The sequence below is a fragment of the Equus asinus genome, chromosome X, assembly GCF_041296235.1.
Source record: "Equus asinus isolate D_3611 breed Donkey chromosome X, EquAss-T2T_v2, whole genome shotgun sequence".
Taxonomy (NCBI): domain Eukaryota; kingdom Metazoa; phylum Chordata; class Mammalia; order Perissodactyla; family Equidae; genus Equus; species Equus asinus.
Genome location: NC_091820.1, coordinates 42,650,629 through 42,666,576, shown reverse-complemented (window position 1 = coordinate 42,666,576; position 15,948 = coordinate 42,650,629). Strand labels below are relative to the sequence as shown.

The following is a 15,948-nucleotide window of genomic DNA, read 5'->3' as shown; positions in this document are numbered from 1 at the left end:
TGAGATTTGCTCTTATGGCTCAAGATGATGTTACCAGAATCCCTTGATAACAGTGTTTATACCTATTTATAACTGTAACCTATTATCCTACCTTCCATATAATTGGATGTGACTAAAGTTAAAAAAAAATTCAGCTGCATAAGAAAAGTCATGCTCTTATAGAGCAGATGTTCGCTCAGCATGGGAAGTGAATTAGCCTTTAACACAAATGCCCAGAAATACATACGGTGCTTTTAGAAAAAGCAGTGACATTAATATTTGATATTGAAAAATAATTTTGAGATAAAGGATATTAAAAATGGAGGGGAGGTAGCCACAGCTGGTTTTTTAAATAGGTGTTAATTTTACCTCTTTAAGGTACGATCTTGGTTCCAATTCAGGCACCGGATTTATTCTCCAGTTCAGGGCACAGAAAAATGACTCATAATTTATTTGTCCTTCACTGTCTTCAAACCTGAAAATATAATTGTAATATATTATTTGATGCAATCTGAAGAATTCAGGACCAGAATGACAGCTTACATGCTGCCATAAAAACATAATATTAGGTATGCTTCAATATCTGATATTTTCCTTGTTTATTATTAGTTTAATAATCTGTTTCTAACTTTCCAGAAAGTAAACTCCTCGCAAGCAGATATCTCACACACCCAACTCACCAAAGTGTCCCCAACACCTAGATCAATGCTGGCACTTAGCAGGTATTCAACAAATATTTGTTGCAGTTGCCACAGAAACAAATTAGTTTATTCAGTAACTAAGACCATTGCTATATTTTGTTAAGAATATGTGAAGGTCTTTTTAATTTAAAATGGTTAATATTATATGTCAGTAAAATAAAACGTCCTTATATTTCTTAAATTTCATGTCTTTTAAATCTTAAAGGCAAGTCTAGATTCATTTTGTCTACTAATATATTTTTAGGAAAAATAAAAGGCATCTTCATCATTTATTATGTAGCCACTAAAAAGGGTTATTTAGATCCATATATGCTGTCATGCAAATATGTTCATGACACATTGTTAAGTGGAAAGGAAGTTATAAAATAGTATGTAGAGTTATGATTCCACTTTAGGTCTATATTTGTATAAAATGGCCTAGAAAAAAGTCTAGTAATAATACACTGAAGTATTAAGAACAGCTATCTCTGGGAAGAGAGATTATGATTTTTGCCTTTTCTTTAGACTTTTCTGTATCATCTGAATTGTTTTAAATTTATAATTGGAAAAAATAAGCCCATTTTCATTTTGAAAAAAATAAATGATTATCGTGCATCATAAAACTATAAGTCAAAAATAACTAATCTATTTGACTACTATTTTGTAATGATGAACACTGGCATAAATTTATCCTTAACCATAACAGACTTTTTGCTAAGACCCAATAATTTCAACAAAATTGCTATAATGACCTAACACAAACAAAATACTTCTTAGTGTAATACCTCAATGCTACCTATTCTGAATTTGACCACATTCTGCCAATTTTTAAGGCTAAATATAAACTGGTTATATAACATAATTTTTGGTGTTGCTGATGTTGTTGAGGAAGATTCACCCTCAGCTAACATCTGTTGCCAATCTTCCTCTTTTTTTTTTCCTTGAGGAAGATTCACCCTGAGCTAACATCTGTGCCAATCTTCCTCTATTTTGTATGTGGGACACTGCCACAGCATGGTCACCAACAAGTGGTGTAGGTCCACGCCTGGGAACCAAACCCAGGCTGTCAAAGTGGAGTGCACCGAACTTAACCACTAGGCCACGGGGCCAGCCTCCTATAACATGATTTTTTGAAGGAAAAGACAAAGGTGGTCACTAGGGTGCTATTCCAAGCAACCTGCTCCAGGCTCCTGCCCTTCTCTCAGGACCTCCAACTCAACAGGCCCCTCCAACCAGCAAGTGAGGTGTACTATTGCAAGGATGAATGGAGGTTAATTAATTATAAGAAAACTCAGTGATAATGGATACAGGAAAAAAACATACTCATAATTAGTAAAAAGGATTTTCTCTTTTTTTCTCAAAATATTAGAAAAAATAATAGCTCATATTTATAAATAATAAAAATTAGCAGCAATAAATTAAATGTTACAAGATGAAGTCACATAGACTCATCAATCTAAACAAAGTAGAATAAACAGAGCAATCAGAAGAGGAGAAAGGGGATTCGGTAATTCTTTTGTGGACATTTTCTTTGGCCAAGGATTCTGTGATACAACTCCAATATGCTGCCCCGTACCACTGTTTATCCTTTGACTTTTGGCTTCCTCATCATTTTAACTCCTTGAAAGGACATGATCTGTTTATGAAAATATTTGTAGCCAAAATGCAGGACCGTTATGCCTTTTATTTGTATATGTTTTGGGAGAAGATCTGAAACTCCATCAATTAAACACGTTTTGTAAGAAACTTTCCTTTATAGTGGAGCCTCGAAGAAAAGTATTCCCTAATACTCTGAGTAGGAGCTGATGTCAAAGAATGAGATCATGTAGGGCCTTTGACTTTCATACTGAGGACAACTAAGAGCCGCTGGAGCATACTGTACAGAGCAGTTATGGGATCTAATTATATTTTCGAAAGATCACTCTGGCTGATATATTGCGAGTAGAATGTAGGGGCCAGGCCAAAGTAGGAAGAGTAGTTGGCAGTCTTTTGCAGTAATCCAGATGAGAGATAATGGCGGCTTATAGGAGAGATAATGGTTGTGGTGGCAGTGGAAGGCAGTGAGCAATTCTGAATATAGTTTGAATGCAGGTTTCCTGAAGAACTGTATATAGTATGCATGAGAGAGAGAGAGAGAGAGATGGATTCAGGACAACTCCAAGGGTTTTGCTTGAGCAACTGGAAAAATAAAGCTCCCCTAACTGAGATAGGAAAGAATGCAGGGGCTACAGTTTGGGAGAAAAGATCAGGAGTTTGGTGTTTTGGATATGTTATATTTTGATAGGAAGTGAGAAGTTGGATATATGAGTCTGAAGTTCAGGAAAGAGGTTTCAGTTGAAGATAGAAATGAAGATTCATTAGCATACAGATGGTACAGTATTTAAACCCACCAGACTGGGAGATTGGATAAGATCACCAATGAAATAAGTTTTTCTATTGTTCCTACAGTACAGAATTTAACTGTCAGTAAATTCCTATCACATCAATTACAGGAGGTATTATATAATCCTAGAGGTTTCAGAAGTGTAATATCTCAGTAATTTGGGAACCAGTCAAAAGACTACCAAACAGATCTAGGATCACATCAGATTTCACCCTTCATATACAATCCACTAACCAATCCTGTGGGTTCTACTACCATAGCATATCAAGTCTCTTTTTCTTGATCTCCTCTACTATTCACTAATTCCAAGCCACCATCATCTCTTACCTGGATTACAACAATAGCTTTGTATCTGGGTCTTGTTGCTTCTATTCTTACCTTGCTGCAGACTACCCTCCACCAGAATAGTCTTTTTAAAACACAGATCCTTGCTTGCAACTCTCCAATGGCTTCCCAATCTACTTGGAACACAAGCTGAACTCCTTATTAGGGTTTATAAGACCCTGTGTAATCTGGCCCCTGCTGATCTCTCTGATCTCATCTGAAAACTCTTTCCCTGTTCACAACATTCTAGGTACACTGGTCTTCTTCTAGTTCTCTGAGCATAACAAGATTGTTCCAGAAATGCAAGGCATTTGCACCTTTCTCTGGAAAGTCTCAGTTCAAATGTTGCTTCCTGAAAGAAATGTTGCTTCAGAAAGGCCTTCCTGAAGGATCTGAGTCCCCATGCCTGAATCTGCATTTTCCCTGGATGACGGCATTGGAAAGATTACAGGAAAATTTCTGGAAGTCACCGCTGGAAGTCCTATTATCAGACTTTGTTACCAATAAGTCTGATATTTACTCATGCTTGCCTGTTACCTCTAGGCCCCTAGCCTTCTTTCCTGCCCAACTGATAATATGTCAGACTCAACACATCTAACCATTTACCCATTTCAAAGGATATTTGAGAAAGATATTTCCTAATTAAATAATATTCGGGAAGGATCCAAAGCTGCAAAGGAAAGAGTATACAGCTCAGAAATGATGTATAAAATCTTTCTGAGAAAAAATGTTTGAAAAATTTAATCTTTCCAAAGTCCCAGAGCCAGGCCTCAGGGAGAAGTTGAGTTAATGTGGTATAATACTCCAAGTTTTTCTTTTCAGTTCTGTCTTAGAGGATCTCAATGGATATGGGAATCCCCTCAAAAGGAACAATGGAGAAAAGAAGAAAGAATCTTTCAATTAAAAGGGATAAAATGAGCCAATGCTTCTTGGAAGAATTCTTTGCTCTTGGGAAATAGACAGAGTTGCAGTAAATCATGATGGATGATCACAAATATTTATCTCCCTTTCCCACCAAAATCTCACCAAAATGACAACAAAGGAATAAAAATAGGTAATAACCTACAATGACAAAAATAGCTGGAAAAAGACAATAGTGGACAAGAGATTTCAAAATCTTTTGCTGGGGTCAGCCCAGTGGCATAGTGGTTAAGTTCATGTGCTCTGCTTCGGCAGCCCAGGGTCTGTGGGTTCAGATCCTGGGTGTGGATGCACCGCTCAACAAGCCACGCTGTGGTGGCATCCCATATACAAAATAGAGGAAGATTGGTAACAGATGTTAGCTTAGGGCCAATCTTCCTCACCAAAAAAAAAAGAAAAAGAAAAAAAATCTTTTGCAAGATGGAAAGCAGACTAAGGATTGGTAACTGACTTGGCAGAGCTGAGGAAGGGAAGCAGAACTCTAATCCATGGCAGAGGCAGGGGGCACTTAGAGATTAGCCAATGTGGCCTACAAAATTCCTGAGAGGCTCAGCAATTGCAGACTCCAGGTGTCAATAAAGGCAGGGGTAAGGTGTGGTTCTGAAAATAAGGACTGCTTGAAAGCCTGAATAAAGCTGGAGCAGCTGGACTCCCAAGTATCTTCTTCTACACTGTACTCCTCTGGAGGGGAGTAAGGTTTGTTCTCCAGTGAAATTCGATCAAAGAAGCTCTGGTCTTGAGGAGATGAAGCACAATGGAGGGCAGAGGAGAGCATTACACACTCAACTGGGGCCTCTCAGCCCCCTTCCTTCCCCTTTCCTGTTTCCACAACACCAGTGCCTGTGTGTAAATTCTCCTTTCCCCCATCCCACCCTCCCTCCAGCTCAGCAGGAGAAGATAGGATTCTTCTCTCAGTACTCTGAATGGTCCCAGAGATATCTCTAAATTGTGGCTTCTGGGGATTCCCTAATGAAAATGCAGGCTAGGAGATGACTCTTGCAGTGAAACACACCAATCGACAAGAGCCATCCCCAGAAGCTTCCAACATTAAGGACAGAAGTCAAAACAGCAACAGAAAAAAAGGAATCAGGGAAACAAAGACAATTCAGGTAGGAGAGGCAAAGATGCGAGATAAGAGGATATAGTATACCCATGAGAAAAGAACAGAAGACCACAAAAAAGGAACATTCAGACTAAAAATGTGCTCTTGGAATCAAAAATATGATAGTAGTAACTCGATGCAGTAGAAGGGGTGGAATATAAAGTTGAGGAAATCTCTTAATAAGTACATCATAATGACAAAGAGAAAACTTGGGAGAGAAAAGATCCAAATTCAGGCGATGCAAAATTTTAATGAAAAGAGTTCTCTACAAGAGAAAAATGGAAATGGAGGAGAAGAGATTATAAAAAATTAACGGAACATTTCTCAGAACCAAAGAACAGAGTCTCCAGATCGGAAAGGCCCATAAAGTGTTAAGCTCAATGAATCTATATATTAGACACACACACCATAAGCCTCCATCATGAACTTCCAGAACACCAGAAAGAAAGAGAAGATCCTAAGAGCATCCAAAAAGAACAACAGTAATGGGAATCAATATTATCCTAAATTCTCAAGCATCATAACAGGAAGTTAGTAGTAGTATCTAAAAATGAGAAATCCAGAAATAGCAGTATGAGCATGCTATTTAAATGCCTGCAGAAGCAGCTAGAAGGGCTGAAAGTGGCTGCTTCTTGAGAAAGAGTCTGGGAGGTGGGAAGGGATGTGGATGGAAACTGCTGCTGTTGAAATAAGCTTTTCAGAATGATTTGATTATTTTTTACTATGAGCATGTATTTTTAAAATAAAAATTTTAAAAGTGTAAAAAGTAGATGAGAGATCCTGAAACAAGCTTTTCAAGGTAGTAAACTCATATAAGTCAGACTTGGAAAGGAAGGAGCATCGTTAGTTGGGAGCATATTGATGAGGAATTAGTCTCCCAGCCTCCCTGCTCCAAAATTCTACACAGAGCTTCTTCCTCTGGACCACTGATAGAGTGAGATTTTTCATGCCCTCATTTGCTAGTATAACATACACTATCTCTAATATATGCCACGCTTGTTAGATGAGGTTGTGAGAGAAAGAAGACAAGGATACAAAGGAGAGCTCCAGTTCTAAAAATAGTCTAGTTTGGAGGAGGAGACGAGGGAAAGCAGTTCAGAGATGGAGAGAGGCTTGAATATAAGGGAGTAAGAACAAGTAGGTCAGTGCTCACATTTACCCCTGAATATTATCTCCCCAATCACCCGTCGTGGAGTCTTCCCTGTCTCATAACTACAGGTCATCATTCACCAAACCCTATCCATCTTTTCCAAATATGTTGGAAAAGCCTATGAATTGTACAGAAAACCTATCTCCTTACTTCAGGGTCCTGCTGTGCTTCTGATCAACGTGTTAGCGTCCTGATTCTCCAACCTGAATCCCCTACTTTCTCCTCTCCAAATGACATTTGGCTCTTGCGAAGACTCTGATCCACAGTCAAAGCACAAAGATTTGCCATTATGGAGGAAATTCCTTTGAAAAGGTTGGGAAGGCAATTCCAAAGAAGAACTTTCTATGGCAACATTGTTAGAATCAGTGCAGGCCTTCCAGGGTGACTGCCCTAAAGGGCAACACTAATTCTGGCTTTTAAATGTTTCAACGCTTGTTAAAAAGTCAGCTTCCTTACTTTAAAGTCCCTGCTCACACAGTGCTAAAGTGTTTTCCTGAAACCTCCATAAATTCTTCTTTCCCTTCGATACTTGGGCCAGCCACCACTTCCTTCCCTATGCAAACTAAGGGACGTGTTTGAGGAAGAAGAGGGACAACCTCCCAGTTCTTCTCTGGAAAATAATGACCCTCCAGCATGCTTCTCCATGCCTTGCTAGGTGGGAGTTCTTGGAAGTGAGTCTAACGTGTCATTTGACAGGTGCTCGTGCTCCCCCTCCCAAAAATGATGAATGGCTTGAAAACTGCAGAAGCCATCCATCTCCTTGCCATGGGGAATAATGCTGATCTGCTTTATTTCCACCATCTGTGGAGGTAAAAGACACAGCAGCAGCTGTATTTTGCTGAAGAGTAACATGGGTTCCCCTCTGCTGCAAAGGCCATCTCCTAACTTAGGGAATAGGCTGGCTGCGTGACCAGGGCTGGAAGGGAGGGAGGGCAGTGAAGACATAGTTTTGACTCAGTTGTGTTTGGTTTCAGTTCATTACCCAGTAAGCCCAGGGGTCCACACTGAAACACCTGGTGAGATTCTTAAAGACCAAACACTTGAGAAAAAAGTGGAGCTCTGGGCCACTGTGCTGGTTGGTCACAAAAACTTAAGCATTGGCAAGATGGCACTGCCTAAGTTGCCAATGAGTAACTCCAGTTATCTCTAAAGAGCCAGGGCTCTAAATTCCAATTCTGATCCCAGCACACATCTCCTAGGTGAGGCGAGTCACAGCTGCCTAGTATGGGCTGAACACACAGTCAATGCTCTGTTGGTCCACATGGTTTTGGATTTCTTAAAAATTTCTTAAACTACAAATCACATTATATTTGAAAAGGTAGAAAGCTTCTGGGGTGTGTGTGCGTGTGAGAGAGAGAGGCAGAGAGAGTGAGAGAGAGAATGGGGCTTCTCTCTGAAAACTTCCCAGTGCACCAAACACTGCAACAACAGCAGACACGTGGCTCAACTCTTGTCCTTCAGCCTCACTGCCAGGTATTGTTGGGTGAAATCACTTGAGCCCAAACCATGCCTCTGGGAGGGGGGCAGGGGCGAGGCTGGGTAGAATATAATGAGATGATTTTAAAGCGCTGTTAACTTTTTCCATTTTAACTGATATTTCTGGATGAGGCACCAGCTCTCTTGGGAGGCCAGTTCTAAGGCATTCCATGGAGCCCAGAGCCAGCTGTAAAAGACTAGCTTGGGGCAGAGCTGCTGGGGAAAGAGTTGCACTTGAATTTCCAGCTATTCCAAGTCTCAATTCAGAAGGCTGCAATTAGGGGAAGAGGCTGCCTCTTTACTCTCCAGTCCCACAAGGAATACAGAATGGAATGAGCTCAGTATATTCTCTACCTCTCATGGTTTGAGAACCATAATTTCTCATTTGTTAGTATTGAGGAGATATTAATATCCAAACAAAGGCTCAGAGCGGTTGAGTCAATTTAGGATCACATGGGCAGGAGGCAGTAGAATTGGACTTCAGAGGCAGGTCTGATGGATATCAAGCCCATGTTTTTCTCCCCCTGCCCAGTGTACCAGCACAGGGCAAGTCCCTGGGTCTGCAAAGATGAAGCAGACATAGTCTCTATTCCTAGGAGCTCAGACAGAAACAAAGGCTTAGGGTATCTTAGGGAGTTCTAATTCCATTAGAGACTTATCTTGGCCTGAAGCATCCTCTTTCACTGAAAGAGTCTCCTTATACCTCAATGTTGTCACTTACTAAATGAGGAATCATGCCTCCCATCAACTAAAATGTACCTTTTAATATGCTCAAGGATTTACAAAATATTCTAGGCCCCTTGGCACTATGTCAATACAGACTGTCACTTCTTTTATTAATGGGTAATAGCTACCACTACATAGAACATTTAAGTCTGATCTCTGTGCATTAGTGAAATGAATTCGTTTGGTAAGTAAGGTGACCTCATACCAGCTACCACAGCACAAACTGATGAGGGCTTGGGTAACCGGATGTGAAAAGACTTTAGTCTTGATTCCAGCTTGAGTTGTGCTAATAAGGAAAAGACCTGACTGAATCATAAGAAAAATATTAGTGGAGTAGAGGGGAAATCTTACTACCAAAACACAGGGTCAGGAGAAACACATGGGTAACAATCACTGGGTGAAAGAAATCATCCAAATCTTTAGCCATATTGTTTTTCGTCTCCTGATCTGAACTCACACAGCAGGGCTATACGGCTGCTCAACAGCTACCCAGCTCCATCCTAAGGCAGGTAAAACTGCCCCTGGGCAGAATGTGCACTGAACCAAATCAACAAACTCCATGCCTGCCTCCCACGGGAGACTGTAGACGTCAGAAGGGCTCTGGCTTAGCGTGCCACAGGAGGGCTGTGCAGAAAGAGAGTCTGGTCAAGGCTCTGGAAAGCCCTGTGGAGTCTGTGGGGAACAATAAGAATGCAGAATATAAATGTAAGCTGCAGGCTGATGGGCCCACTAGGAATTAGGGCAGTCTTTGAAAGGAATCTGCGGAGATGATGCAAAACACCAAGCATGTGACCCAAATCGTGGCAGGGCATATTGGAGGGAGAGGGGAATGGGAATGAGACATTTTCTAATCTGATTAGTCTGAAGTTTCCCCTGAGTGTAGAGAAGGGTCACTGCACAATTAGAGGCAAAGTTAGACTGAACATGGTCTGCTTAGTGGCTCAGAGGGATGACCTCCTCAAAGCTAAGCTGGGCTCGGAGGCGGATGTGTTCAGAGGCTGAGATGACTCCGAAGCAAGTTGTGGAATAGTCTTTCTGCCTTTAATGTCAAATTGTAAAGGCAAAGACAAAACAGTCTGCTGAGAGAATGAGAGGATGATGACTTGGTGGCCTCAGTATTGGATAAGAAACATCTAGGTCTTCCAGAGGCCAGGCTCCCACATTACTGGACTTTCCAGGACAACTCATCCTCAAGGCCATGGAAAGATAATCTAATAAACATCTGCAGTTTCCTGACTAGAAGACAGCTTAATGTGTGGAAGGCGTTCAGATTCAACTGTTTAAAAACAAGGCTTCCTCTATGTAGAAAGACACAGGTTTCTTCCAGTTCATTTCTAAGTCAGAGTGTGTAGTCTATGGTCCCTGACTTAAACTTCTCTCCTAGTCCCCAATCAATACTTAGTAACAGGTGCTGTGCTTTACTGACATTATGTCAATTCATCCTCGGAACCACTAGGAAGTAGGTATTGTTATCTGATTCTAGAGGTAAGGAATCTGGGTTTCAGGCAGGTCAAAAATCTTGCACAAGATCACACAGCTAGCAAGTTGATTCAAAGAATATAAGAGAGGAGGTAGAGGTAAAATTGTCAAGATGTACACTGATCGTTCACAGGTGGTAAATGAAACAGGTTAAAAGCAAGTCTCTGCATCTGAATGGATCAAACGTCAAGTCACAAATCTTCATTACAAGCAAGGTAAGGGACAAAAAGAGAAACATAAATAGTATTGTGAGAATCCGTAGGAGGAGATAATCACTGCGAGCCAAGCAAATCCAAGAGGGCTTCATGGATATGGTGCTATTTGAAATGGCTCTTAAAGGAAGAGCAAGCTTTCAGCAGGTAGAGAAAATTGAAAGCTATTTCCTACTGAAGAAATAGAAAGAGAAAAGGCAAAAAAGTGGGAGGGCAGGTGGTATATGTGTGAAATGCTAAATGGCCCATTTGGCTGGACTACCCAGAATGGGAAGGGGAGCTTTGGGAATGTGGTAACTGTGGAGAAACCTGACTCCTAGACCTGCGCATTTCATCTCAGGTCCTTTACATCGGATGACCTACTTATCCCTCACACTGATGCCTGCAAATAAAAGCAAATAGACCTGATAGTCTAGAAAATAACCCCAGGTCAATCAAATGCATACACACATCCATCTGGATTGGCCCTCTTCTTGATTACCCTCCTGACCCCTTGGACCCTAGTTCTCCCACATGGGATTTAGTTTTATCTATTCCTTTGGTTTCTCCTTTCACCTCAGAGGAGGACTCTCTACTCTAGCCTCTGCTTGAGAACAATGCTCCAACTGACAACCCTAAATCCCATGATGGAGAAAGGTGAGAAGAAGTTCAAAGCTAAGGAGTTGTTCTTTCCTTAGAGAACAAAGACATGGTACAGAAGGTTTGTGAGTAGAAGAGTGACACTATGACATTTTTACTCTTAGAAGGTACTTAGCTGTTGTATGAAAGACAGATTTAAAAATTTAGAGACTGGTGGAGGAAACACCAACATGGAGGCCCTGCAATAGTCAAGAACAAATGTGGGTCAGAACAAGAGTGAAGATAGTAGGAACAGAGAGGAAAGAGTGGATGCAAGCAGCAGGAAGGAGGTAGAACTGTCAAGGCATTTTAATCTACTGGATATGTGAACACAATAATTCAAAATGGTTAGAAGCAGGAGATGTGCATTTGAAAGGTTCCAGGGTTAAGTCACAGCTCTCCTTCTTCCAGACTACGTGACTTTGGGCAAAATACCTCATCTCTCTAAACCTCAGCATCCTCATGTAAGATAGGAGGATAATAGTTCTGATCTCACCAAGTTGTTCTCACAAAGTAAATGAAGTAATGTATTCAAAGCAATGATAACAACGCCTAGATCACAGCCCAAAATGTCAGAATTATCAAGATAAGTAAGTCAGAGGAGGGGTTGGAGTAATGCCATAGGAAGCATAAAAGATAATCAGAGTCTATATGGGTAGGAGGGTGGTGCCAGGGAGTCAAAAGTCAGGTCTAACAGGAGAAGTGATGTGTTTTGGAAAGCAGTTCACCATACTTTCCTTTTGCAACATCATCATCTCTATGCTTTACATCTGGTGCTCTAGCAAGATAGAGCCCTGTGCTGGTAACACTAGGTCCTCTTATGGCAGGTCTTTAGCCATCAGGGACTACTGCTTTGAAAAACCTGTCATGAGTTTTACATCTAACACCCTCACAACCAATGAAGTTGTACATTTTCATTTTGTCCCAGAACCTGTGTGTGTGTTAGGGTGTCTTAAGGTCAAAAAGATAAAATAATAACTCATAATAGTCTAACAATCAAAATCGTGGCTAACTTTTCCTTTTGTAATACTTAAATGGAGGTATGTCATCAATAAGACAATCAAAGGTAAATCAAGGGGAATTAAAGGTAAATGTAAAACCAGGAATAGCCCCCAAAACAAAAATATGCAGGACAATCACAATGAAGGGTAGAGTTCTCACTTACTTGGACAGTAAGGATACCAGCAGATCGTGAGTCAAAGGTAACCTGGAGGACTTGCACAGCCTTCTGATGTCTTTGGTGGGTAATACTTTTTTACTGCATTAAAACAAAGTAAATGGCCTTTTATACACTTTGTGTCTCTCAAGTAGCTAATTACATGCTATAGGAAAGAAAACATAGATGTGTCCTAAAAACATGCACATGGAAATAAATGTGAAAATTGGTACTGGAATTCACAGTAACAAAAACCCATCATATTGCATTTCACTTTTTCCATTTCAGAAGTCAACAGATTCTGTCCTTACAAAGGCCTTTCCATCAAGATTCAGATTCTTGGTTGGTGATAGTACAGCCTATTAAGGCTGCAGCCATGAGTGTTGCTCTAAGTAATCGATCCGCATTCTTGACCACTAGTCAAAAACGATTCTGATATTTGAAAACATCTCCTAATTTGACAGGCAACTACAGCCTCCAACACAAGTATTATATGACTTGAGGGTATTTTCCAGTCTTTTCCTTGGACCCAAACGTTATAGCCTAGAAGCCCCAGCTGGGGCCTTAACAGTCACCTCAATTTTGTCAGATGCTTTCTCCAGAGTAGCCCAGTAGTCATTTTCCTCAGCCTGCAGAGGGCACAGAAATGCTTGTCCAGTGTTCTCACTCAGCCAATGTTCTTCCAGGCACCAGGCAAAATTAGAACTAACAGGAAGGAAAGTGGGCTCCTTTCTTTGCAATGAGGTTATAAAATGATGAGAGAATGTTTATGTCCAGAATCAAAGCTTGTTGGATCTGGAAGAACCTCAGAGCTGTCTGATTAAGCAACCCCATTATTCCCAAGAGGTGTTCCTTTAGCGGAGGAAGGTCACGCTTCTCACTCTGGGAAAGGGGTACCACCAGGGTGGAAGGTAGGGTCTGGGTCTTGCAAAGCTCAGACCACACATCCTCCAAGAGGCTCAGGGAAGCTTAAAGAGTCAAGAAAAAAATGCCATCTTTATAAAAACCTAATAAGGATGTATTATGAATTAGGAAAAAAATCATGTTCATTATGAAGATAAACTATGAGACCTTCAAAGATATTTAGGGTGTGCAGATGGCCACTTGCGTGCAGACTTCAGGTTTGGAGATGAGGGAAGCGGTCATGGGGCAGAGAGACTGCAGTAGTGTGTAGTAACAAAATTAGAAGCTAGAGTTAGAACTAAGATCTTCTAACTCCAGATGAGTATCTCTCCCCACTATATCAAGCCTGTGGGGAAGATGAACACCCAAACATATGAGGCTCCAGGTTTTTTTATGACTGACTTAATAAAACTCAATACAAACGTGATAAATGTATTAGAAATACATTATGCTGAGCTTCATTATTTTCAAGAAGAAATAATTTCAAAGAAATTTGTAGAAAGTTTACTTGCAAATTCCCTTTCTGTTCATTATAAAAGTCACATTTATAAATCTCAGTTATCACTTAAATAATGTAAGAAGGAGAGACACCTCAGAATTAAACCTTCTAACATCTTGATTTACTATGTTTCATTGAAAGCTTCTAGAAACCAACTAAAAGAAAATGCAAAGGGGCATCTGTTCTTTTGAAAATACAGGGCCTCCCCTATTCCATCAACAAACAAAGCTCACCATCAGTATGAAATATTTGTATCTAGATACTCTCCAAAAATGATTTAAGATGGCTTTGCTAAATAGTGGAGTACGATCAGACATGTCAATTTTCTTTTGGCCCTTTTTGATAAAATATCAATTCTTTCATTACTCAGGTTCACAGAAACTTAAATGATTTATTAGAATCAACAAAATAAAAGCTTACTTTTCTCGATCTTGGTATACACAGTTAGCAATGAGTCTTTCGAAATTCTCAAAAGTATTTCTCTTGAACCGTTCATGGGCCAGTGCAATTAGGACATTCACATCTTCATAAGCGTCCTCGGGCACGCGGTAGTGACGCGCAATGGTTATAACTTCATGGTCTGTGAGCTCCCCAACAGTTAGAGTCATCAGTATATCTCTGTAAAGAAAACAGAAAAACACTCATGAAATTATATCTAAGAATATTTTACCTCTATTTCTATTAAAAGTATCTAAATCCCATTTTATAAAGCTTTTACCAACTACACAGAGGATAGGTGATTATTTTTCTTAATTTCTCTGCTTAACTTATGAGCAGCAGGAAAGTACCAGCGCTAGAATGGGAAACCATAAGCACTGTAGCTTATAAATAAAATGGCTTTTTGCCCAGAGTCAAACTTCTACCAGATAACAGCCTGCAACCAGGAAGCAAATTTTTAAAGTCCTTAAATGGTCAAAAGGCCTGTCACTAAATACATGTTTTCATTCAATGCCTATTAATCTTACTTTACACAAAATAGTAATAGACTTGGAGTTCTAGTTTCCCAGGGTATCAAATTTATAAATCAGTAAATTAGAAAGGTGTTTTGGAGATGGGGAAAGCAATTATGTACATTTCTGTAGTAAAAAGTAAAAATTGACACACCAAGCCAGTGAGAAAAACATGAGAGAAAAAGTTAAAAGTGAAAAGAGCTGTGTGAGGGTACAGTTGTCTGAGTCTTTAGAAGGCAAATGGCGTTGAGATTATTTGGCAGAGCTAAAAAACAAATGACAACGACATATTAACATAACATTAAAAAAATGAGGATTCAAAGCCTAACAAATTGGCTGAGTTGTTTTCAATATATTCTCTATATGAAAGCTACAAATCATGCAGCATCCATTAGAAAGAATGACAACAAAATGGTTAAAATGCAAACTGTTATGGTGGTTAAATGAATAAGCTTCCAACGTCTAGAAAATCTACTTACCAGAAGTATTTCAGTTCTGAAGAATCCCGAATAAACGAGGGAATACGAGGTTTTATTTGCTCTTCTGTTTTAAACTGGTCTTTGAGAATAATGGCTTTTAGTTCTTTTATATGTTTCCTGCCATTATCACTATCATTTAAGAATTCTAGGTTCCCCCAATCAAGATCATCATTAGACAGAGTGTAGGAAAGCCCACAGCTAAGTTACTGACCGATCTGAAGGAAGCGAATTTCACCTATATCTACTTCTCAGGGTTTCAGGGTTTTTATTTTGTTTTGTTTTTTTTTTAATGGGAAATGAAGGCTAAATTAAACCAAAAGGACCCCACAACTGCATCTAGTCAGTTTGGGTCAGACAATCAATCGGTAATATTGGCTGGGGGCTCACTGTGCAGAAAAGACTATAAAGTGTTTTGGCATCTGAACTTTTCAGAGTCTATAATCTACTTGGGCTGTCCAAGCACACAGATGAGCTCTCACAGCCACAAACTGGGGGAGCCACTTGAATGAACTGAATAATAATAACCCTCACCATTTGCTGAGCATTAGCTAGACGCAAGGTCCTGTGCTTCCAAGTACTTTTGGCATGGATCATAGGTACTATTATCATCCCTATTTTGCAGATGAGAACACTGAGGAACAGAAATGTTAAGTAATATAGCCCAAGTCATGAAAGTCAGAATGCAAACCTCCGTGGTCTGGCTCCAAAGCCCATGTTCCTGCATACTACTCTGACCCTCTTCCATTGGGACACAGAAGACAGAGTCACCAGAGGGAGCGGGGCTCAGTCAGCAAAAGCTTCCCAAAGGCAGCAGGTTTTGAGCTGATTTTTTACAGACCTCTACTCCCTTTACCGTCCATGACCTCTGCTTTGAGGGCTATCACCGATAAGCATAAATAAATATGAGAAAA

General features: G+C 40.1%; 1 protein-coding gene across 7 annotated transcripts in view; it reads right to left on the bottom strand.

Annotated features, from left to right (window-relative positions):
• Positions 1–15,948, bottom strand: part of EFHC2 (EF-hand domain containing 2) — a 254,737-nt gene that overhangs the window by 97,812 nt on the left and 140,977 nt on the right. For all 7 annotated transcript variants that reach the window (XM_070502623.1, XM_070502619.1, XM_070502622.1 and 4 more), the window contains 3 exons: positions 14,029–14,226; positions 12,216–12,308; positions 349–454 (listed from right to left, as the gene is read on the bottom strand). In XM_070502623.1, coding sequence (XP_070358724.1) covers positions 349–454; positions 12,216–12,308; positions 14,029–14,226 — 397 coding nt within the window. The remainder of the gene's footprint in view (positions 1–348; positions 455–12,215; positions 12,309–14,028; positions 14,227–15,948) is intronic.